The sequence below is a fragment of the Castanea sativa genome, chromosome 10, assembly GCF_040712315.1.
Source record: "Castanea sativa cultivar Marrone di Chiusa Pesio chromosome 10, ASM4071231v1".
NCBI classification, from domain to species: Eukaryota; Viridiplantae; Streptophyta; class Magnoliopsida; order Fagales; family Fagaceae; genus Castanea; species Castanea sativa.
The window spans coordinates 2650424-2674553 of NC_134022.1; the positions used below are offsets into that span (position 1 = coordinate 2650424).

The 24130-nt window shown below is 33.0% G+C and overlaps 3 protein-coding genes and 1 long non-coding RNA gene across 4 annotated transcripts; 2 read left to right on the plus strand and 2 right to left on the minus strand.

Moving 5' to 3' along the window:
• The first annotated feature begins 252 nt into the window (after positions 1–252).
• Positions 253–3576, plus strand: LOC142613491 (uncharacterized). Its single transcript, XM_075785854.1, has 4 exons — positions 253–501; positions 604–696; positions 2142–2697; positions 2756–3576. Exons 1-4 carry the CDS (start codon positions 253–255, stop codon positions 3574–3576), a joined length of 1719 nt encoding a protein of 572 aa, XP_075641969.1.
• A 5098-nt stretch (positions 3577–8674) lies between these two features.
• LOC142611640 (uncharacterized) lies at positions 8675–10406 on the plus strand. Its single transcript, XR_012840082.1, has 4 exons — positions 8675–9392; positions 9500–9612; positions 9837–10014; positions 10090–10406. It is a non-coding gene; the product is annotated as an uncharacterized LOC142611640 (long non-coding RNA).
• Positions 10407–10528: 122 nt separating this feature from the next.
• On the minus strand, positions 10529–16830 carry LOC142613492 (uncharacterized). The gene is made up of 6 exons (XM_075785855.1): positions 16670–16830; positions 12435–12534; positions 12239–12331; positions 11907–12119; positions 11283–11336; positions 10529–10903 (listed from the first exon to the last, which is right to left on the minus strand). The coding sequence occupies exons 1-6, from the start codon at positions 16828–16830 to the stop codon at positions 10529–10531; spliced, it is 996 nt and encodes a 331-aa protein (XP_075641970.1).
• A 315-nt stretch (positions 16831–17145) lies between these two features.
• Positions 17146–19862, minus strand: LOC142613493 (protein neprosin-like). The gene is made up of 8 exons (XM_075785856.1): positions 19852–19862; positions 19710–19809; positions 19521–19613; positions 19193–19405; positions 18052–18201; positions 17910–17963; positions 17674–17808; positions 17146–17526 (listed from the first exon to the last, which is right to left on the minus strand). Exons 1-8 carry the CDS (start codon positions 19860–19862, stop codon positions 17146–17148), a joined length of 1137 nt encoding a protein of 378 aa, XP_075641971.1.
• Positions 19863–24130: the final 4268 nt, after the last annotated feature.

Consider the following 24130-nt stretch of genomic DNA (forward strand, 5'->3'; position numbering starts at 1 on the left):
AATTCAGAGAAGCCTTAAACGAGTGTGGGTTGTTTGATCTCAGTTTTGTGGGAAATAAGTTTACATGGTTTAAAACTGATCTGGATGGTGGAATGGTTTTTGAAAGGCTGGACAGAGCTATGAGCACAGCAGCATGGTTTGACTTGTTCCCAGCAACAAAGGTAACAACTCTGGTATCTGCTTCTTCAGACCATAGTGGTCCTACTTGAGGGGATCAATTCAAAGCCCCAACGCCCCTGGCGTTTTGAAGAAATGTGGATTGATGAGCAAGGATGCCACGACACTGCTAAAAGTGCTTGGGAAGCCATCTTCGTGGACCCACCTATAACCGGAGTTATGCAGAATGTGGATACGTGTAAAACCCAGCTGCAAGCTTGGAGTAAGAAGTCTTTTTGCAATGTAGTTAACACTTTGTCTGGGAGAAAAAAGAATCTGAAAAAAGCGGAAGAGGCAGCAGTGAAAGGTGGGAGTGTAGAGTTTTTTCTTCAGTTAAAAGCTGAGGTGGCCGAGCTACTTAGATTGGAGGAAAAAATGTAGCAATAGCGAAGCCATGTGCACTGGATGGTATCGGGTGACAAAAATTCTAGCTATTTCCATAATCAGGCTTCACAGCAATTCCGGCGAAACAACATTTCAGAATTCAGAGACTCACAAGGCACATTGGCCTCGGGTGATGAAGAGGTTTCGGTGATGATTGTAAAGTATTATAAACAATTGTTTACTACCTCAAATCCGTATGAAATAGAGGAAGTAGTTCAATTTACAAAACAGGTGGTGACCGAAGACATGAACTGTTGTTTAATTAGAAATTTTACAAAGGATGGAGTGGAGATAGCTTTGAAGCAAATGGCCCCATTAAAAGCCCCGGGTCCAAATGGAATGCCACCAATCTTTTTCCAACATTATTGGGAGAGTATAGGGGATGATGTAGTCAAAGCTGTGTTATCTTGTCTAAACTCTAACTCAATAGAGACATGTTTGAATCATACTTTTATTACTCTTATTCCAAAAGTTAAGAGTCCTAAATTTGTTACTAAATTCCACCCCATTGCCTTTTGCAATATCTTATATGCACTTGTCTTTAAAGTGTTGGCAAACAGGTTGAAGAAAGTTTTACCCCATATTATTTTGGAATCTCAAAGTGCCTTTCTATCGGATAAAGCTATTTCCGATAACATCTTGGTGGCCTTTGAGACTTTACACCATATGAAGAGGAAAAAAAAAGAAAAAGAAAATTGGATATATGGTTTTAAAATTGGACGTGAGCAAAGTTTATGATCGTTTGGAATGGGTATTCCTTCAAAGGATCATGAAGAAGATGGGCTTTCATTTGACTTGGATAGGCTGGATTTTGGAGTCTATAAAATCTGTGACCTATTCGATTTTAGTCAATGGCGAACCAAAAGGCCATATTATTCTCACACGAGGTATTCATCAAGGAGATCCTCTTTCCCCTTATCTTTTTCTATTATGCTTTGAAGGTCTAAATGGATTAATTGAACATGTAGCGGATGGTAAACATATTGAGAGTGTTTCTCTCTGTAAAAATAGCCCAAAGATCTCTCACATCTTTTTTGCAAATGATAGCCTCTTGTTTTGCCGAGCTAGAGTGGGGGGCGTGGAAAAAATTCAGGAGATATTGGGGAAATATGAACGGGCGTCGGGACAAAAAATAAATTCGGACAAGACTACTCTATTTTTTAGCAATAATTCCTCTATTGCTACAAAGGAGGAAATAAAAAATCTGCTTGGGGTGTCCAAAATAAAGGAGTATGAAAGATATTTGGGTTTACCGGCGGTGGCAGGAAGAAAAAAAAAAGGCAAGCTTGAATTTCTTAAAAGATAGGGTGTGGGGTAAGCTCCAAGGATGGAAAGAGAAAATATTATCGCAAGTAGGTAAAGAAGTTCTTTTGAAAGCGGTGGTCCAAGCCATTCCTACGTTTGCCATGAGTTATTTTTGATTGACAATCGGTCTTTGCCAAGATATTGAGATGCTCATTTGAAAATTTTGGTATGGACAAAGGGGTGATAGGAGAAAAATTCATTGGGCAAACTGGGAGGTCTAATGTCAACCAAAGAGCGAGGGGGGATTGGGCTTTAAAGATCTTTGCAAATTTAATAAAGCCATATTGGCTAAACAGGTGTGGAGATTGATACATGATAAGGAGTCTCTATTTTATAGAGTTTTTAAGGCGAAGTATTTTCCAAATAGCTTAATTTTGGAAGCTAAACCTTCTACCGGCTCTTTCTCATGGAAGAGTATGCTGTGGTTCAGGGATTTAATTGAAAAAGGAGCCATCCAGAGAATCGGTAGCGGTGAATCTGTTCGGATATATGAAGATGCTTGGCTACCAAGTCCTGAAGGCAGAATCAGCTCTCCAGCTTTACACCTAGCACCAGATTCCACTGTGGATTCTCTGATAAATTCTACAACAGGTTGGTGGAACATCAATCTAATTGATTTTTGTTTTTATCCACCTGAAGCAAAACTTATCAAGTCTCGTCCCCCACAGCCTGATACCTTAGTTTGGAGAGCAGAAAAATCGGGCAACTACTCAGTGAAGTCAGGTTATAAACTTCTCTGTGAACTTCATACTCTTGATACAAATCGACCACAAGTCTCAGAATCACAGAGGGGTTTTTGGAAAAGCATCTGGAAGTTGAAGGTCCCACAAGATCAAGCATTTTCTTCGGAAGGCATGCATTAATTCGCTGCCTACAAAAGAAAATCTACTGAAGTGAAAAATTCTTCAAGATTCGGTTTGTCCTCGCTGCTCTGGAGAATCGGAGACTGTTGTGCATGCTTTGTGGAGTTGTGCCTGCATCAAAGTGGTCTGGGAAACTGATTTCGACTGGGTGGATAGGAGCTCAGCAACTTCTGATTCTTTCTTGGATGTATACAAAAAATCCGATCCAAACCTGCCTTACTATCCTTGTTTGCAGCGACGGCTTGGTCACTTTGGTATCAGAGAAATAAATCTCGCCTCCAAGAAAACCCCCTGCCCCTTCGCAATATTGCTGGTTTTGCAAAGAACTACCTCAGCGAATTCAGGGGCTGGAAAATCCTCCTTCCCACAAACGATGGGCTGTTCCTCACAGGTGGCTACCTCCTGTAGCGGGCTTGGTGAAGACAAAATGTACGGAGAGTCAGACAAAGCGGGAATAGGTGTGGTAATTCGGAATAGTGAGGGTCAGGTGTTGGCTGCCCTATCCGAGCAGATTGTGAAACCTCCAACAGTGGAAATCCTGGAGCTTCTTGCTGCCCGGCGAGCTGTCACTTTTACTGCAGAATTGGGTCATGCTCAGTTTGTTTGCGAAGGTGATTCTGAATCTGTTGTCAACTCATTAAAGGGATCAGGCATGGAAAATTCTAGGGGAGGGCATCTCATCAGGGATATCATATCTCAATCAAACTCATTTCAGAGTATTTCTTTCGCTCATGTAGGTCGGCAAGGCAATGCAGTTGCACATGCCTTAGCCCAACGAGCGAGACAATCTTTTTCTTCGCAAATCTGGTTGGAGTGTGTTCCACTGAATATTATCTCTTTTGTTTTGGATGATTGTCCCAATTCTTGATTAATAAAAACAGCAAGTATTCATTTCTCAAAAAAAAAAAAAAAAAAAAAGATTGCACACACTGAGAACTCTTTGGCTTCTGTAATCAAATTTCAGGTTAGAATATAGATATCTGCAAACTTCTACTTTGTCCATTTCCTATTTTTAATACCATTTTTATTTTGGTAAGTATTCTTAATACCAGTGTTTCTTCTTTTATTTTTATTTTCGTTATATGTACAACTTTGGGAATGAAGATGTAACATATGCTAATGTATATAAGGATTAAAGTAAAATATTGGGTCTTATGAAAATGTTCCAAAATTCTTTGATATGTCGGGTTTGACATTGTTGTCTATTGGATGAAGGAAAATGGTTTTATATGATGCTATGAACATATATATATGGGGTATGTATTTGTGCATTATATGTATGTGTGTGTATGGACCCCATGATTTGGTTTATAATGATATATTTTTAATTAAGTTTACATTGATGGCACAAATATTCTTTTTTTCTTTATTTTCAAACCTAGGTTGTTTGACATGCATAACCCATTTGTGGAGAGATTTCGTGAATTATCTCAAAGTCCAAATCAATATATATATAAAAGTAGAGACCTCATGCGGAAATGCATGAGGTTCTGCCATGTGGCGCTTTGTATGAATACTTTTTCGTTTAACCTTTCATTTCCCATCTTCTTATCAATGATTAGTTTAAGCCATAAATGTAGAAAATTAAAATATTTGGTTCTACTCCCTTTTCCAACTTCTTGAACTCTTTCACTTTTAATTTCATTAATTTAAAAAATCAAAGGTTTTCTCTATTTAACGTTAGTTTTCATGTTCTTTTATATATTCCAGTTTCACAAAATATCAAAAGGCCAAAAGAAAAGTAGGACGGGAGAGATAGAAAGATAAAGAGTGAGAAAATCAGTGTAAAAAAGAGTATGAAATTGGCTTTGGTTTCAAGTGCATATGATCTAAACTTCTTAACAACACTATCAAAGCTTGATACAATACTTTAACAATATATGAGGTTTCTAAAAGGTATGTGTTTTTTTTCTCTATTTATATTTTTGGAAAGTGTTTAATCTTTATAAGTGATTAAAGTACTCAGATGTAAGTAAAATTAAACGTAAAGTATGAAATAATATAAGTTTATATTTCTCTGTTCAATTATTGTTTTATTTTTAATCACTTGGCATGTATATTTAGTTTTGCGAATTAGAAATTATAAACCTTAAATCTTAGATGTTCAAGCCTTCAAAATTTCACGTGTTTTCTTTAAAAAAAATACTTCTAAAAAAGAAAAGAAAAGGAAATAATAAAAAATTTATATTTGAATCGTCAAATGTAAGAACTAAATATACATATACAATTAATCAAACAAAAAATGGCATATAGTGACATTTTTAGAGTCTAATTAATTATGGTTACTTATGGATATATTGTGTTACATTTTTTTTTCATTCATTATTTTAGTGACGTATAATACATAATCGAAATTAATTTTTCAAATATTATAACACGAGTATTATAAAATAACTAATAGCGAACACGCGCATCGCGCGGGACATGCACTAGTTTACATAAATGTAAACTCCTCATCTTAAATAGACAGTTTTTATTTATTTATTTATTTTAAATGGTAATTAAATGACAGTTCTTTAAGTCCCAAGAAATAGACAATTTCACATAGATAAGAGAAATTATACAGTCCTCTAGTGGACCACGTCACTTGTCCATCGTTCTACTAAAAAACTGCCACTTGTTTAAAATTGTTGAGTCATTAATCAATTTCTGTTTTAAAAAAATTTCTAACTCATCAATTTTAAACAGGTGTAAGTCTTTTAGTGAAATGGTAGATCACGTCACTTGTCCTGGTCCACCATGAGAACCTTACAATTTCTCTATACATAGAGCTATGCAATATCATCACAAGGTAAATTCAAATATTCCTTCCACAAGTATACGCTTCATATATATTGTACCTATCATTGTTGTGTACGTTTTAAAGTGTCTATTAATAACACAAAAGTAACACATTTTGTATTTCTACTCATAGGTTTATGGTAAATACTGCTGGAAAGCAATTAGAATGGGCGACACAAAACACTACTCCACCAACTTCTGTACCATAACCCGCATAATTTTTAACAATACTAGCCTTTGAGCATGCACTCACATGCGTGCTCAGAGGCACTTCTATTTTTTTTTAGTAAAAATTAATAATTTGCATCCATTATAAATTGGGTTACTATATTTTTCAATCACAAAAATACCTAAGGGTGTGATAAGTGTTATGCGTGGAAAAATGTTAATAATTTTAATATTTGGTACAAACGCATAACACTCATCACACCCCTAGGTATTTTTGTGATTGAAAAATATAGTAACCCAATTTATGATTGATACAAATTATTAATTTTTATAAAAAAAAAAAAATAGAAGAGCCTCTGAACACGCACTTACGTGTGTGTGCTCAGAGGCTAGTCTCTAATTATGCTTTTGTTCATCACATAACTATTATTCACTCATACTTCTCTATTTTCTGAGTTTGCAGTTTGTAGCTTTTTTAATTTGTGGGGTTCTAATTTCAAAGTCCAGTTTTGCATTTTAATTAATTTTGATTGTGTTTGTGATTTTGGATCCTTGAGTTCAATGTTGACACCATGAAACGAAGCAATTTCAAGCCCTCTCCAACAATCACCACCAATGTCTTCTTTCACAGGTACCTTCTTTTCTCATTCTTTGACTCATTGGAACAGCAGCAATTTCGTGTTTATTTATTTAGTTGGTTGGATTTTCATGACCAACAAACTTAATACCAAATCAAGTAAGTTGGGGTACTTTAAGTGAGTAGGATATATTCTTGATGAGTTAATGTAGAGCATTAGATCAATTAAATTTTAGTAGTGAATAATTTTAAACTCATCCAAGTATCTATAATGTAAATATTTACAAAATTAAATTCAAAAATAAAAAACAAAAAAAAAGAATCTGAATACTAATATTAAAGTTTGGGCACTATAGCAGATTTGCATAAGCATGTACTCTTCATGTCTCTATTAAGGTAACTTTCTCTCTTTTTTTATTTATAAAAAATATCAAAAGAAGTTCTTGATTGAATATTCCTTGGTATTGGATTTGGATTGTAAATTTTTGTATCATTGCTATTTTTATAGGTTGGTAGAAGCCACACAGAGGGTTGGATTTCATGAAGCATAGGTATATGCCATTTCATATTCTGATTCACATAAAAATTTTGCATTCTAATTTTTGGCTTATCTCTTCCATTTTCAACAAGAACCCAAGTAGTCAAGTACTCAATTGCTACAATATGGATGTAACAGCCATATTATATATATATATATATATATATATATATATATATATATTGTAATTTGGCAAAGAAGAATTATTTGATGACCTCTATTTAGAAGTCTCATGCGTGTTGGGTTCTCTGTATGACAACAAATTACGTTTGCTTTTATGAGTTGTCATTCAGTATTTGCTTCCTTGTATCTAGTTTATATTTGGTTTTCTTACTTGGTTACAAAACTTTAAGGTGTACAAAAGTATTAGCTTCTCACAAAATATATGAGTTCTAAGTCTTTGTTTCCGTTCTTGATGACTTTTAAAATAAGCTTTATATATTGCTAGGGTTGTAAAGAGAGAAATCCTAATCATTCAAGTCATCATGGGCCGAAATCTAGATTTGAGAATTTTAAATTCGTAAGTATCGATAGATCGAGCTTGTGTTGAGCTGCTTCATTAAATCCCAATAGATACTAGTGTCGAGCTTTATTGAATTAGCTTTTTTTTTACTTATTTCTTGGATCAATCTTCATGTCTTTAATGATTCCACTTGATGTCTTTGAGCAACATACTTCTTGATACATTAAACCCAACTTAGATCTATCCAATTACAAGTAAAGTACGTTTTGTCAAAGGTTAGGCCAAAACATAAAGAAAAAAAAATGACCCTAAAAATCTTCCCCTTTGGCAAGCCGTGACAAAACCACAAACAAAAATTATGAAAGAAGTATAAAACAACAATCATAGAACATTTAAGTAACATTTAAAATATATAAAATGCTTCATTTTAATCTTCGCCTTAAGTCCAAAATTCATAGAACTCCCTCTACCAACAACAAGAGCTTCCTGAACCCCCAACTTTCATTCACTTAACTGAAATTTATGATTAAACTACTACTTAACAACGTTAATCAATGAAACTAATATATAACTTCAATCTAGTTTAATTATTTTATTGAACCTGGTGTGGAATCGCCATTATTATTACACATTCATTATTGGTCTTGCTATTTATCTAATTATCCCTTCTTTGGAATAAAACATTCACTTCCCTTAAAAAAAAAATGCTTTTAAAAAATCTTGAATTTCTATTTTACCCTCCCTAAATTTGCCATCCACACCACCATCTCATAGGAAATTTGAAACTTTTTTTCTTTTGAGCTTTTTAAAAACCCTTTTTTTTAGCCATTCATGGTAGATTAATGTAAATAATTTGAATTTTATTTAAAAATAAATGGGAAGTGAGTATAAATAATTTTATATTTAAAAAAAAAAAAAAAAAAACAGCTCATTGCAATTTCCTATAATATTTTTTGTTGTGGTCTTAACTAACAAATAAATAGATATAGCTATGTACAAACCTCAAAAACAAAAGCAAAAATGCAAAACCCTCCTCAAAACCTCAACACTCTCACTCTCTCTCTCAAAAACCCACTTCCATTTTATCCCCTATTTTCTTCGCTTCCCCCAAATCCAATGCCCCAATTCTCTCAAAACCCATTTCTCTGTTCACTGCTCCGCTCGAGCAGGAGCAGGAGGGGGACGAGGGCGAGGAGGCAAGAAGAAGCAGCTGAAAAAGCAAGGAGGCAGCGGTTCAGGAGGCCGCATAGAGGTTTATTTTGAAGGAAGCTAGAAGCTTGAGTGGTTTATTTACCTTTTGAGCTATGTGGTTAGTGTTAGTTAACACAGGTTTGATCGGTGTTTTTGTTATCATAATTTTGGAAATGTTTACTAGTTAATTGGTATGTTTTTCTTGAGCTCTGTACTCTATGTATCTAATAAGGTTTATTTCTAGAGTATTTTTCTATGACCCTAAAACCATACAAGAAGTTGTCACCCTTAAGAATGGACTATGTTGGACATTCTTGTTTTAGATGATTTTGGTGCCTGCGTTTTACCAAGTAATAGAGTATTTGGCATGAGCCAGACAATAATCTTTGTTGATCAGTTGTATGATTGTTATCTAGTCTCTGTGTGAGAAATCCAAAGCCTCTTAATGCTTATAATGTATATAGGCATCATTTTGCTGACATGATTTGATCCTTTTACACAGCTGTCTCCAATACAAGTACAACACCAGAACCCCTCTCCGTCTCTCTCTCTATGGCAGTCGTGGATTTTGTTATATGATTTAAGATACTTGATGATCCCTCTCTTTGCAGCTTTCAATTCAAAACAAAGGCATTATCTGTCAAAGATTTTATCAGCATTGATGCAAGTTTATCAGAATTAGACCAATGTTTTCTAAGGATGAAATGCAAAATAGAGGATTTGCACATGCCAAAACCATATACTATTTAAGGTTGTTAAGATTATATTTTAGAGCTGCTTTAACGTGCTGGATGATTCCATTGTTAACGAATGTTCTATGGTTCTTATTGAGTTAATGCCATGATACAAAGGAATTTTTTTTAATCTATTTCTTAGTTCATACTCAATGTGAAGCTAGTGATCCTGGAACAAATGGCATCTCATCACCCTATAAGGAAGGTGAGGTCAGGGACTCAATCTGTGCAGGTGTGAGTTGCGTTGTCTATTTTAGCTATCAAAATAAAGAAATTCGTGGTGTATCCAGTGGCACTGTGTCAAAAAAAACTAAGTTCACAATAACCTAATCTCTGCAGAAACTTCAAGATGATCCACACATGTTAGGGACGAAGAACAAAGAACATGAGGACAAACATAATGTTCCGATGATTCAGAAAAACAAAGTAGGTGGCTCCAAGTCTGAACCAAGGTATAACCCTTTTCTTTTTTCAATGGATTTCGCTGTCAATGTAAAACAAATCCATCTTAAACTTGTGAATGAGATCCAGTTAAAATATGTACATGGCAAAAATTTTAGTGTTATATATAAAATTCTGATTATCAAGGATATAGTTATAACTATCAATCTATCATGTTATAAGATGTCTAGCTTTTGGTTAAATGTTAAATACCTTAAATTATTAAATCAAGCAGATCTCACTTGAGCGTAATTGTCGGTCATCAAAGAATATACTCAAGCAACCATCCCTTCTCAATCTTATCATTGTTATATATGGTTACCTAGAAAGGGAATTTAGTCAAGAAGTTCATGGAAATTATGAACTCAAAAAGAGTGCAGAAAAGTGTTTGATTTCAGGTCAATGTAATTCAGGTGAGATAGAAATTACTTTTGAGTCTTTGTTTCCATATTTTTATTTACTTATAAGTATTAACTCAATTACTTTAGGCCAGTATCATGCTTCAAGCATTCCAAAGATTGACCACGACAGCCATTCCCAACTTTAAACAGAGAAGCAAATAACTGAACCGATTCTATGGCATCAACAATCTGTTTATGGTATTTTGTGTCAAATGAGAAGTCAGCACGTTACCCGGGCTTCCCATCTGCCATCAACTAAGGATGTCCTAATATTTTTGCTACACTAGGCAAAGTTAACAATGAGAATCTTCGTCTGTACTTCATTACTTTGCATCTTTCTCAGTTTCTGGTATTCTTCATTAATGATGGTCTCATCATCATTTGCATTTGTTCACTTATGGTTCACTGTTGGATGGAAAATAGCCAACAATATTCATGCTAGAAGTATTGTTAGTTGAAAGTTGACTTGAAAGTCATTTTATTGATAAGAATACATGCACTGAACCAAAAGAAAACTTAGAAATATTTATTCCCCAATATAACCACCCACACCCCCAAACAGTACTAGGTGCTGATCTGCACCTACTCTTCCTTCATCAATAACTTGATATTGTACAATATCTGAAAAATTTTCAGTATCAGCAGCATTCACAACATATTCAGTCTCATTAATTGTTTTAATTTGCCTGCAATATGCATCATATTTGGTGTTTTCTTCTAACCTTTCACTATACCCAGAGCCCATGGGAGGGCTAGGCACATCAGGAGGACTAAAAACCTCTCCTCCCCATTCAACGTAATTAGCACCGTCTCCTAAAGCAGTGAATACATTTTTTGGCCAAAATCCGATTACAGTTTCATCTTGACCAAATTTTAGAAACCAGTTTCCATTGCTAGAATCCTATCATTCATGAGCAAAAACACAAACTCAGGAAGTAAGAACAAATTATGTGCTTTTTTTGGTATCATACTTGATGCACAAAGAGGTTAGTACGAAAGAAACACACCCACACATCTATATAAACACATGTATCTATTTATTTACCCAAAAAAGCATTAACTGCAAGTCAAATTGCTGTTCTGGTGTTGAAATTGACTCTAAAGGAATGCCGAGAGGAATATCCGTCCTCACGGAATTAGTGAATTGCATAATGTATCGAAGCATGAGGATTTAACTGTCTGTAGATAGAAACATCAAATATTAAAAGTTAGGTAAATAGCGCAGTTTATTACATAATTAATAGAACAACGTATGAATAGAAAAAAAAAATATTAATTACTTTTGTAAATGTGTATAATCTGGTACGAGTATCGTTGTACAAGGTTGGATTTACCTAAGACAAAAAGAAATGAGTATTAGATTTAACAAGCTCATATACGTACATAAATACATATTGTAAACTTTTTTTCTCTATCACTTACTGTCCATCCAACTTCTATGCTATCTGGATAATTTTGAACCTTTATGCGAGCAGAACTTTATTGAGTTCCTTTGACTTTTGGGTTATATATGCTGATGCTTGCAGAACCTCCATGGTACACGTTGTTCTTATTTTTTTGTCCCCACTATAGCATGCTGAGAAAAATATATAACATTTTAAATCAATCATTTGAAAATTATTTATAAAAGAAAATGTGTAATTATTCTTAGTATTACTCCTCCAGCTCTAGTTGCACATTGAGTATGTGTGTGCTTATGCACTCCAAGCCAAATTACTAATAATCAATCACACCATAATTAACAGCAAACTCATGTATATATTTTTTGTGATTTATATGTTAAATTTGTAGGAAACTATAAATATATTTGCATGTCAATGAAGTCAACTACAACTACAACACAAAATATATGTAAATGTATGAAATAAATAAAAATAAATTAGAGTGTAGCAATGATAACTCACATGAGTACCAGGTTTATCAACGGTAAGTGGTTTATATTTTGAGTTATGTATCTTTGTAGCTAACTTTGCCCTTTTGAGATCAGCCATGGTATTTCTCCTAATGGGAACCATACCAACTGGACAACCTTTACCATTTAGCCAAAAATTAGATGGATTAAATAGTGGTGAAGACTTTTGGTCTCTGATTCCTTCAGGGTTGGAGGCAGATCTCACCTGTACATTAATTAATTCAATATTGAAGTAAGTGTTACTTTTCTTCATTTTAAAAAAAAAAACTAAAAAAAAAAAAAACTAAAAAATTAGAAAAACGTGACATAGAAATAGAAGTTTACTGGAAAATCATAAATATGGCTCTTGAGTGAATAATAATTGAAGAACGGTTGTTCATAGAGATTTATGCAATCGTATGTATCGCCATACTTTGTCTACAAATCACAAAATCATTTTGTCATTATAATATATAGCTGCAACATTATTTCTTCAACATAAATATATATACACACACATAAATAGAAATTTTTATCTCACCTGAATAGTTTTCTTGGCTAACTTATTTAAAAACTTAAGTTGCCTTTTCAGGTCCATGTGATCTTCTCGATATATTCTCTTGCAACCAACCTCATTACTGCTAAAAGAGAAACAATGTGAACAAAACCAGTAAGACAATCATTTTAGCCATTGGTACGTGATCTATACCACAACCCATGTGTGTTGTCATTTATATACCCACACATTAAATACAGTTGTTCTGTCATTTGTATCTCCTTCATATTCCTATAAAAAAGAAACTTATTAATTATAAATAAATTGTTAAATTCTCATTATAATGAAATTTATTTGTAGTTAAGTTGTGGTAAATAAAAAGGCATAAACTTTAATTTTTATGGAGATTTGGATTCTTGCATTTAACTTTAATCTTTATTCTCTTCTCAAAAAAAACAAAAAAAAAAAATCTCACCATGACATAAATAGGTATATTACTTATGTGAATAAATGGGTTATAATTATCATTAGTATTGATATATATTTGGTGTCTTTGTAGCCCCTTATAGGAAGTGGTGCCACTTTCTATAATATTTGGAGTGATTATGTAGGCTTTCTATAAAACTGGCCAACTAAAAATCTCATGTGAACACCTTGATTATCTAGGCTTTCTATAAAGGGTCAAGCTAACTAGTACCCTTAGGGAATGGTTAACAATCAATTTTAGGAAAATTTTGACACCACTTTTATGAAAAATGAAAAAAACTATCAAAATATTAATTGTTTTTTTTTCTTTTTCCATAAAAACTTTTTTTAAATGAATTTTTAACCGTTGTCTTAAGGACATCTATTAGCATTTCTCTTCTATAAAACTAGCCAATTAAAAATCTCATGTGAACGCCTTGATTGTTATGTATGAGTAATTAAATCTCTCTCTCTCTCTCTCTCTCTCTCTCTCTCTCTCTCTCTCTCTCTCTCTCTCTCTGATATTTAAGTTTGACAATAAATCAATAGAACTGAAATCTTCAAATGAAGTGCACAACTTTTAGGTAATTTTCTTGCCTCGAAAATGCTAATGAAGAGTGAACTAATGTTACAGAGGGGAAAAAATGAATCAGTTTACATAAGGACAGAAATAAATTGAAACCCAAACTCGGATTAACAAAAATTAAACCCAAGAAAACCCAGAATCTGCACCAAACAAAAAAACCCATAAAAAATTAAATGCGAAAATGCACTTTTGGTCCCTACATTTTTGGTCAACTCTCATTTTGGTCCCAAAATTGATTTCATTACTAATGTAGTCCCTAAAAAAAAAAAAAAAATCATTTTTAAAATGGTTCCTGCCGTCAATCCACTAACAGAAACCTATTACATGGCAAACGGAGTGCCCTACTTGTTAACGTGGCGCTAATGTGGCCATTAAAATATTATTAAAAATAAATATTTAACATTTTTAAATACCACATCAGCATTTTAATTAATAAAAAAATAAAAAATAAAAATAAAAAGCCTAGAAAATAAAAAGCTTGGTCAGAAAATAAATAAAAAATTCAAAGTAAACATTAATCTAATTTTTTTTTTTTTTTACTTTTCATTTTTTTTCCGTAAGAACATACATCCTCAAGCCCTGAAAAGTTCAAAACTAGAAAAATTCACATTTGGGTGGACTTTTAAATCCTTTGATCTTAATTAATTATTTCTTAATCTAAATGAAGAACACACAAGTAAGAAGAGAAAACAAAATCAAAAGCACCCACATCACAATAACCAAAAACCCGAGCTCTAACATTCCAATTTTCAAAATTGCACCTCATTTTCTCAATTACCAAACAAAAACACATACCAAAAAAAAAAAGTGTCATTTAAGCTATATAACCACATCAACCTCACAAAAACTTAACCTTTTTCCATTACCCACATCACAAATAACCAAGAACCTATGCTCTAAATCCCCATCACCAAAAATTTTCCCCCATTTTCTTAACCACCAAACAACCCCACCAATTTTTTTTTTAAAAGCTCAAAGGCAAGATTCCAAAGCACGTCGAGGAGCACCACGGGTTTCGAGTAGGCCCAGTCACTCTGATGCTCCTCGAGTTGCTCCGTCACGGTCTCCCGAACCATCATTGACGGCTCGCGCATCATGTGGCGGCTGCTGGCTTGGCGGAGGAACCATGCAGCCTGGCGAAGGCTCTGACCCTGCACGAATCGGCGTTGATGATTGGGTTTTCTCTAGGGTTTGTTGAGAATTTGTGGTCTGAAATTTGTGGATTTTGGTTTGATGATTGGGTTTTGTTTTGTTGTTGATGTTGGATGATTTAGATGCTTTGTTGTTAATTTGGTTGGGTTTTGATTTACTGGTTTTGGAGATATAATTCTATGTATTTAGTTGAATTTGTGTTGTGAGAAATGTTGGAAAAAAAAATCTTTGAGTACTATGTTCTTCATTCTTGTGATTTGAGGTTGTGTTCTTGTAATCAGGGTTTAAGTTCTTGTTTATACATGTTCTTCGATATGATTTGAATTTGTGTTTTTACGTTTTTATTTTTATTTTTTCTGTTTTTTAATTTTGCTAAAATTGATAAATTAATTTTTTTAAAATAAGATGCTGATGTGGTATTTTTTTAATAATATTTTAATAGCCACATCAGCATTTTTTGTGCCACCTATGCCTTCATCCGCCACGTAGGAGGTTTTCATTAGTGGGTTGATGGCAGGGACCATTTTAAAAACGATTTTCTTTTTTTAGGGACTACATTAGTAATGAAATCAATTTTGGGACCAAAATGAGAATTGACCCAAAATGTAGAAACCAAAAGTGCATTTTCGCCAAAATTAAACTTGAATATTAAATTGAGATCAAGACCTCGTGCACACTTAAGCACACTCACAAAATATTAGTATTTATTTATTTTTTGATTTTATTCCCAAAAACATTCCATTAAGTAAATCTCAATCACATGGATTTCTCACTCAGAAAATCCTTCAAATCCCACAACTCATTCCAACTTCATGTGAAGGATTTTAGAGTTGGGCTGTGAGTTGTTTGTTTACAATGTTTTGCTATACATGTAGGAATTGTTGATTGTGTTTGATTGTCGTGGTACAGCTATTTAAAAAAGAGAGATGCTACGTACATAACATTTTCACAACAAATCATAGATGATTAGTTGTTATTGATTCAAATTTGAACCTAACACTAAGATTACTTTTTTGCTCCAACAATAACAATCAGTAACAACTTGCCACTTATGATTTATTGTGAAAATATTGTAAAAATGTTGTGGGCGTAGTAAAAATGTTGTGGACGTAACATCTCTCTTTATAACATTTTTACATTAGTAAAAACTTTTTACATTAGTGTTGATGTAAACACATATACTATTTAAGGTTGTTAAGATTATATTTTAGAGCTGCTTTAACATGCTGGATGATTCCATTGTTAATGAATGTTTTATGGTTCTAATTTAGCTAATGCCATGAGACAAAGGAAATTTTTATTATCTGTTTCTTAGTTCAAACTCAATGTGAAGCTAGTAATCCTAGAACAAATCAATGTGAAGGTGAGGTCAGGGGCTCAATCTGTGCAGGTGTGAGTTGTGTTGTGTATTTTTATTAGCTATCAAAATAAAGAAATTCATGGTGTCTCCAATGGCACCATGTCAAACAAAACTAAGTTCACAATAACCTAATCTGTGCAGAAACTTCAACACAATCCACACATGTTAGAGATGAAGAACAAAGAGCATGAGGACAACATAATGTTCCGATGACTCAGAAAAATAAAGTAGATGACTCTGATTCTGATTTTGCAGGGTATAATCGTTTTCTTCTTTTCAATGGATTTCGCTGTCAATGTAAAACAAATCCATCTTAAACTAGTGAATGAAATCCAGTTAAAATGAGTACATGTCAAAAATTTTAGTGTTATATATAAAATTCTGATTATCAAGGATATAGTTATAACTATCAATCTATCATGTTATAAGATGTCTAGCTTTTGGTTAAATGTTATATACCTTAAATTATTAGATCAAGCAGATCTTACTTGAGTGTAATTGTCAGTCATCAAAGAAGATACACAAGCAACCGTCCCTTCTCATTCTTATCATTGTTATATATGGTTACCTTGAGTCAAGAAGTTTATGGAATTATGAACTCAAAAGGAGTGCAGAAAAGTGTTTGATTTCAGGACAATGTAATTCAGGTGAAATAGAAATTACTTTGAGTCTTTGTTTCCATATTTTTTATTTACTTACAAGTATTATCTCAATTACTTTAGGCCTGTATCATGCTTCAAGCATTCCAGAGATTGACAACGACAGCCATTCCCAACTTTAAACAGAGAAGCAAACAACTGAACAGATTCTATGGCATCAACAATCTGCTTCTGGTATTTTGTGTCAAATGAGAAGTCAGCATTACTCAGTCTTCCCATCTGCCAACGACTAAGGATGTCCTGATATCTTTGCTACACTAGGCAAAGTTAACAATGAGAATCTTCGTTTGTTTGGCTTTGTACTACATTTCTTTGCATCTTTCTCAATTTATGGTATTCTACATTAATAGTGGTCTCATTAATCATTTGCATTTGATCACTTACGGCTCTTTTCTGTTGGATGGAAAATAGACAACAATATTCATGCTATAAGTATAGTGAGTTGAAAGTTGACTTGAAAGTCATTTTATTGATCAAAATATTTAATTATTTGATAAGAATACATGCACTGAACCAAAAGAAAAATTAGAAATCTTAAGTCCCAGTATAACCACCCAAACCCCCAAATAGTACCATGTGCTGAACATCAACTCGACCAAATATTCCTTTATCAAGAACTTCATATTGTACAATATCTGAAAAAACTTCGGTATCAACAGCATTCACAACATAATCAGTCTCATTAATTGTTTTAATTTGCCTGCAATATGCATCATATCTGGTGTCTTCATTTAACTTTGCACTATACCCAGAGCCCATGGGAGGGCTAGGCACACCAGGAGGACTAAAAACCTCTCCTCCCCATTCAACGTAATTAGCACCGTCTCCTAAAGCAGTGAATACATTTTTTGGCCAAAATCCGATGACAGTTTCATCTTGACCAAATTTTAGAAACCAGTTTCCATTGCTAGAATCCTATCATTCAAGAGAAAAAACACAAACACAGGAAGTAAGAACAAATCATGTGCTTTTTTTGTATCATACTTGATGCACAAAGAGGTTAGTACCAAAGAAACACACGCAGACACACATCTATATAAAAACATATATCTATTTATTTACCCAAAAAAGCATGAATTCCATGTCAAATTGCTGTTTTGTCGTTGAAATTGGCTCTATAGCAATGCCAAGAGGAATATCCGTACTTGTAGGAATTATTGAATTACATAATGTATTGAAGCATGAGGAACTACCTGTCTGTAGATGGAAACATCAATATCAAAAGGTAGGTAAATAGTGCAGTTTATTACATAATTAATAGAACAAAATATGAATAGAAAAAAAAATATGTTAATTACTTTTGTAAATGTGTATAATCGGGTACGAGTATCATTGTACAAGGTTGGATTTACCTAAGACAAAAATAAATGAGTATTAGAATTAACAAGCTCATTTACATACATAGATACATATTGTAAACTTGTTTCCTCTATCACTTACTGTCCATCCAACTTCTATGCTATCCGGACCATTTTGAACCTTTATTCGAGCAGAACTGTATTGAGTTCCTTCGACTTTTGGGTTATATATGCTGATGATTGCAGAACCTCCATGGTACACGTTCGTATATTTTGTCCGCACTACAGCATACTGAGAATAATATATAACATTTTAAAGCAATCATTTGAAAATTATTCTTAAAGGAAATTGTGTGATTACTCATTGTGTTTCTCCTCCAACTCTAGTTGCACATTGAGTATGTGCGTGCTTATGCACTCCAAGCCAAATTACTAATCATCAATCACACCATAATTAACAACAGAGTCTTTTTTTTTTTCGTGTGTGATTTATATGCTGAATTTTTAGGATACTATAAATATATTTGCATGTCATTGAAGATCAAATCAATAAATTTAAAGCCAAAGAATATATATCATGAGATTTTTGAAATTCATTGAAGACAATATCAAGTCATTGATTGTTAAAAGAAAATCATGAGATTGGCAAATGAATCAATAGATTGATTTCTAAGGGGAGGTAACGGTGCTACTCACTCTTTTTGAGAAGAAAATAGATGATTTAAGGAAACTGAAAAAACTCTAATCACGCCGAACGGGCCGAACCGTGGCTTTCATGGTTAGTTTGGTACGGCTTTGTTAAAGTATCAGTCTGTATTGGTTTTGAATCTAGCAAAAACGTGAAAATCTCCCTTAAGCTTGACCAAACCCGACCGATATCAGTGCTATCCATTGTAGTGTATTATTATAAGTGAATGACACATTATTGTATCACTTTCAGCTTTTTTCCCTTAGCTTGTATGTTGATAAGAACTGCATAAACTCTCATGTATTCTCTTTTGTCTCCTCTTTTATCCCTCAAATTAACAAATTTGTTCACAACAAAAAAATAATCAATCACATATATATCATTAATATGGTATTGGATTGGGTTGGGGTACTGTGTATTAGTTTTAAAAAAATAATTCACACACAGCTATTGCTTGACATAATTAGATACTATTTATTTTCCTATCAAAAGAAAATAATATACAAAAAAGGAACCAACTACAACTACAACACAAAATATATGCAAATGTATGAAATAGATAAAAATAAATTAGAGTGTAGCAATGATAACTTACATGAGTACCAGGTCTATCAATAGTGAGTGGTTTATATTTTAAGTTATGTATCTCTGTAGCTAACTTTGCCCTTTTGAGATCATCCTCCGTATTTCTCTTAATGGGAACCATACCATTTGGACAACCTTTACCATTTAGCCAAAAATTAGATGGGTTAAATAGTGGTGAAGACTTTTGGTCTCTGCTTCCTTTAGGGTTGGAGGAAGATCTCACCTGTACATTAATTAATTCAATATTGAAGTTAGTGTTACTTTTCTTTATAAAAAAAAAAAAAAAAAAAAAGAATAAAAGAAAATTAGAAAAATGTGACATAGTAATTGAAGTTTACTGGAAAATCATGAGTATGGTTCTTGAGTGAATGATAATTGAAGAACGGTTGTTCATAGAGATTTATGCAATCATATGTATCGCCATACTTTGTCTACAAATCACAAAATCATTTTGTCACTATAATAGCTGCAACATTATTTCTTCAACATAAATATATATACACATACAATGGAAATATTGATCTCACCTGAATAGTTTTCTTGACCAACTTATTTAAAAGCTTATGTTTCCTTTTCAACTCCATGTGATCTTCTCGATAAATTCTCTTGCAACCAACATCATTACTGCTAAAAGAAAGAAACAATGTGAACAAAACCAATAAGACAAACCTTCTAGCCATTGGTATGTGATCTACAACCCTACACCGCAAACCATGAGTGTTGTCATTTGTATATGTAAACACATTAAATTTAGTTGTTCTGTCATTTGTATTTCCTTCCATATTCCTATATAAACAAACGTATTATTATCACTCTATAAAAGAAATATTATTTTGGCATATATTAATATTAATTATAAATAAATTGTTGGATTCTCATTATAAAATCGAGATTAGGCACAAGGCTGAAACCTGCCAACTTAAAAAGGTCATGTTAACACCTTTTTTTTTTTTTTTTGAGAAACAAACACACACACACATATAGGGGAAGGGGATGAGATAAGGGAATACACTTTCATGTTAACACCTTGATTGTTATGCGTGAGAAATTATTCTTTATTTCCCTAAGTAGTCAAAGTTCAAATCTTAGACCATTATATACACGCACACATTAAATTTCGTTGTTCTATTTGTATACATGCACACATTAAATTTAGTTGTACTGTCATTTGTATTTCGCTTCATATTCCTATGAAAATAAACATATTATTATTCTCCTATGAAAGAAATATCACGTTGGCACATTTTAATATTAATTATAAATAAAATTTTAAATTCTCATTTATAATGAAATTTATTAGCAGTGAATTTTGTGGTAAATAAAAAAAGTGTAAGTTTTAATTTTTATGGAGAGTTAGCGTCTTACATTTAACTCCAATATTTATTTTAGAAAATCTCACCATGACAAATATAGGCATATTATTTATGTGAATAAGTGGGTTTATAATTCACATTAGTATTAATATATTTTTGGTGACTTTGTAGCCCCTTATAGGAAGTGGTGCCGCTTCGTTTGAAATTTGGAGCGATTATCTTGAACACTCATGAAACTGAGATTAGGCACAAGGCTGAAACCTACTAACTTAAAAAAGCTCATGTTAAGACCTTGATTGTTATGTGTGAGCAATTATTCTTTATTTCCCCAAGTAGTCACAGTTCAAATATGAGACCCTTATATACATGCAAACATTAAATTTAGTTGTTTATTCATTTTTATACATGCACACATTAAATTTAGTTGTTCTATCATTTGTATTTTGCTTCATATTCCTATAAAAATAAACATATTATTATCACCGCTCCTCATTGGTGCAGTGGTCACTCTACACATATAAATGCTTGTGAGGTGTGGGGGGCAAGGGCTAGGGTTTAAGTCTCCAGGAGGGAACTTCACACACATTTATATTTAGATTAGGCTAGAGTAGAAATTCTATCTTATATAAAATATATATATATATATATTATTATCCTTCTATAAAAGAAATATCACGTTGGCACATTTTAATATTAATTATAAATAAACTGTTAAATTTTCATTATAATGAAAATTATCTGTTGTGAATTTTATGGTAACTAAAAGAAAAATGTTATATCCACAACATTTTCACAACAAATCCTAAGTGACAGGTTATTACAGGTTGTTAGTGGTGGGAAAAAAGTAATTTCAGTGATGATGAAGTTGTATTTCGTTGATTTGCTAGGATTCGTCTAGATGGCTCCTGGAGGCACTCTGATGGACCTGTGGGAGCAGGGATTGAATCAAATGGTCACCGGTGTGGTGCCTGCCATAACACCTCCGATGATAAAGTCAGTACGGAAAAAAGACAGTTGTTGAGATATTAGGAATAAAAAATAGCTAAAATTGTGATGTAGTTCTTTTTTTGTATGTACCTTGTTTTGGTGTTGAAAGGGTTTTATATACCCTTGGGGATTGTATCCGTTGGGGCATTAATGCCTCTTCTGATAACGTCTTCAGGGGAGTAATGGGAGTTAATGCCTTCCCGTTAGTTCGTCCAGCTGGTCTTGTAACGGTTGAGGCTTTATTGGCAGCATTCAATGGCCTTAACTCTTCCTCTGATGATGACGATAACGGGTTATGTTCGTCCTTGAGGCCACCTCGTCCATGTTTCACCTCGTCAGTCCCATCAAGTGATAAATTCAAATTAGAACGAATAATAACTAACCACCTATAATTTGTTATAAAAATGTTGTAAAAATAAAAAGGTTTAAGTTTTAATTTTTATGGAGATTTGGCATATTGCATTTAACTCCAATCTTTATTTAGAAACTCTCACCATGACATAAATTGGTATATAATTTATGTGAATAAATAAGTTATAATTCCGTTTAGTATTGATATATTTTTGGTGTCTTTGTAGCCCCATATAGAAAGTGGTGTCGTTTTCTATGAAATTTGGAGTGATTATTCAGAGAACTTATGAATCTAGAACTATTCAATGTAGGATACATAGATACACCTTCATAAGATATAATAAACTATCTTCTTCTTCTTCTTCTTCTTCTTCTTTTATTTATTTATTTATTTTAAATACAAGATAAAATTCCTATTCTAACCTAATCTAAGTGTATACGTGTGTGAAGCTCCCTCTTGAAAACGACCATTGCTCCCCACACCCCACAAGCATTTATACTTGAGTTATGTGAATAAATAAGTTATAATGCTCATTAATCTTGAGTGGGCCTTAAAGTCAATAAATAGGACTATTTGCATCATTATATATATACCCACTCACACACCAGTGAGTGTGTATTTGTCTCTGTGTGTGTATGTGTGTTTTTTTTTTGGAGATAGTTATAATATTGTGTTAATTCTATAACTCGAATCATTTCTCCTCTACTCTCAAAATACTTTGTACATGAAGATGTGTCAATTAAGCTACAATGCCCTTGACATTTGTGTGAGTGCGTCTAACAATCTAACAATCTATTATCTATTATAAAAGTTTAATCCCTAAATGGGAGGATGCATACAATGATGACATATTTTACTTTGACGAAACTACACTATAGATCCTTGAAGTTTGTCTACTAAGCACTATTGGTCATTCAAGTTTAAAAAATGAATACAATTGGTCTTTCTATTAACAGCTGTTAGTCTCAGTGCTTACATGGCTAAGGAAGGTGTAATGTGTCAATTTCTAAGTGACATGACATCAAATTTAAAATTGAAAAAAAAAAGGCAAATTACAATTTACCAACTTGTGGTTTAGCCGAAACTTAAGTTGCCTACATATGATTTGAAATTTGACACTTTACCCACATGAGGTTAGCTAATTAGTTAGAGTTTTGTAACCCACTTTTGTAAAAAATAGGGTTAAATATGTAATTTTACTCCAATTTTATGTCTCTCTCCTCAGAAAACACAAAAAACACAAAAATACAAAATAAAATAAGATATATATAAAAAATCCAGTGAAACACTTGTATCAAGAGATTTCAAACTATAGATAAATAACTTAAATTTTGATCAAACCTCAAATGGGTAATGTACTAATGTGTCAAATTTCAAACCATAGATAAACAATTTGAATTTTGGCCAAACCATAAGTGGGTAAATTATAATTTTTTCAAAAAATTAAAATTCAAAATTTGACTCATTAAAAAACTCATCAACCCGTTAGAAGCCAAACCAATTCAAACTGACCCATTGAGAAATGAGTATTCCCAAATCAAACTGAAAATCGCTAACCCCAATCTGAGAGAAAGTGAGAGATAGAGACGAAATATTAGAGGATTTGTATGAACTAATTGAAGTACTGGCCTTGGATTTTTGCTTTTAAGTCCAATTATTGGAAATATTTCCATTTTGTTTCATTGATAAATCCACAACTGCAAACCATGCTAATTGACACGAGGAGGCATGTGGGAAACACACATGGGGTATGTTAATATCATTGAAAATTTGATAAATCAAGAAAATGGGATTCGAAGATCCAAATAGTTGCACTCACACTAATGGGTATGTGACTGCACAACATGGCACCAGTGGCTATGCGTGTGAGAGGACATTGGTCATGAGAGAAGGATGACAGGAGGGGCAGGATGGCGGTGTTAAGATTAGGGCTAGTAATTTTTAATGATATGAGAATACCTGTTTGTCAACGGGTCAATTTGAAATGGTTTGGGCATTTGGCTTCTAATGATTTTTTTTTTTTTTTTGTGGCTAAAATACAAAACTCACCCTTTTAAGTTCCACAATTTGTCATTTTAGTCTTATAAGTTTGGGTTTTGTCATTTCAGCCTTCTAAGTTTTATTACTTTCTAATTAAGTCTTCTATTAATGTGCCGTTAGTTTCTGCCGATAACTTTTATTTTTTTATTTACTACTTAATTTTAGAAAAGATGTTAATTATAAATAAATAAAAAAAATTAGAAACCCAAATGCTACAGCACCTTGCCAATCGACGAGGCCTCCATTGAATGCTCAA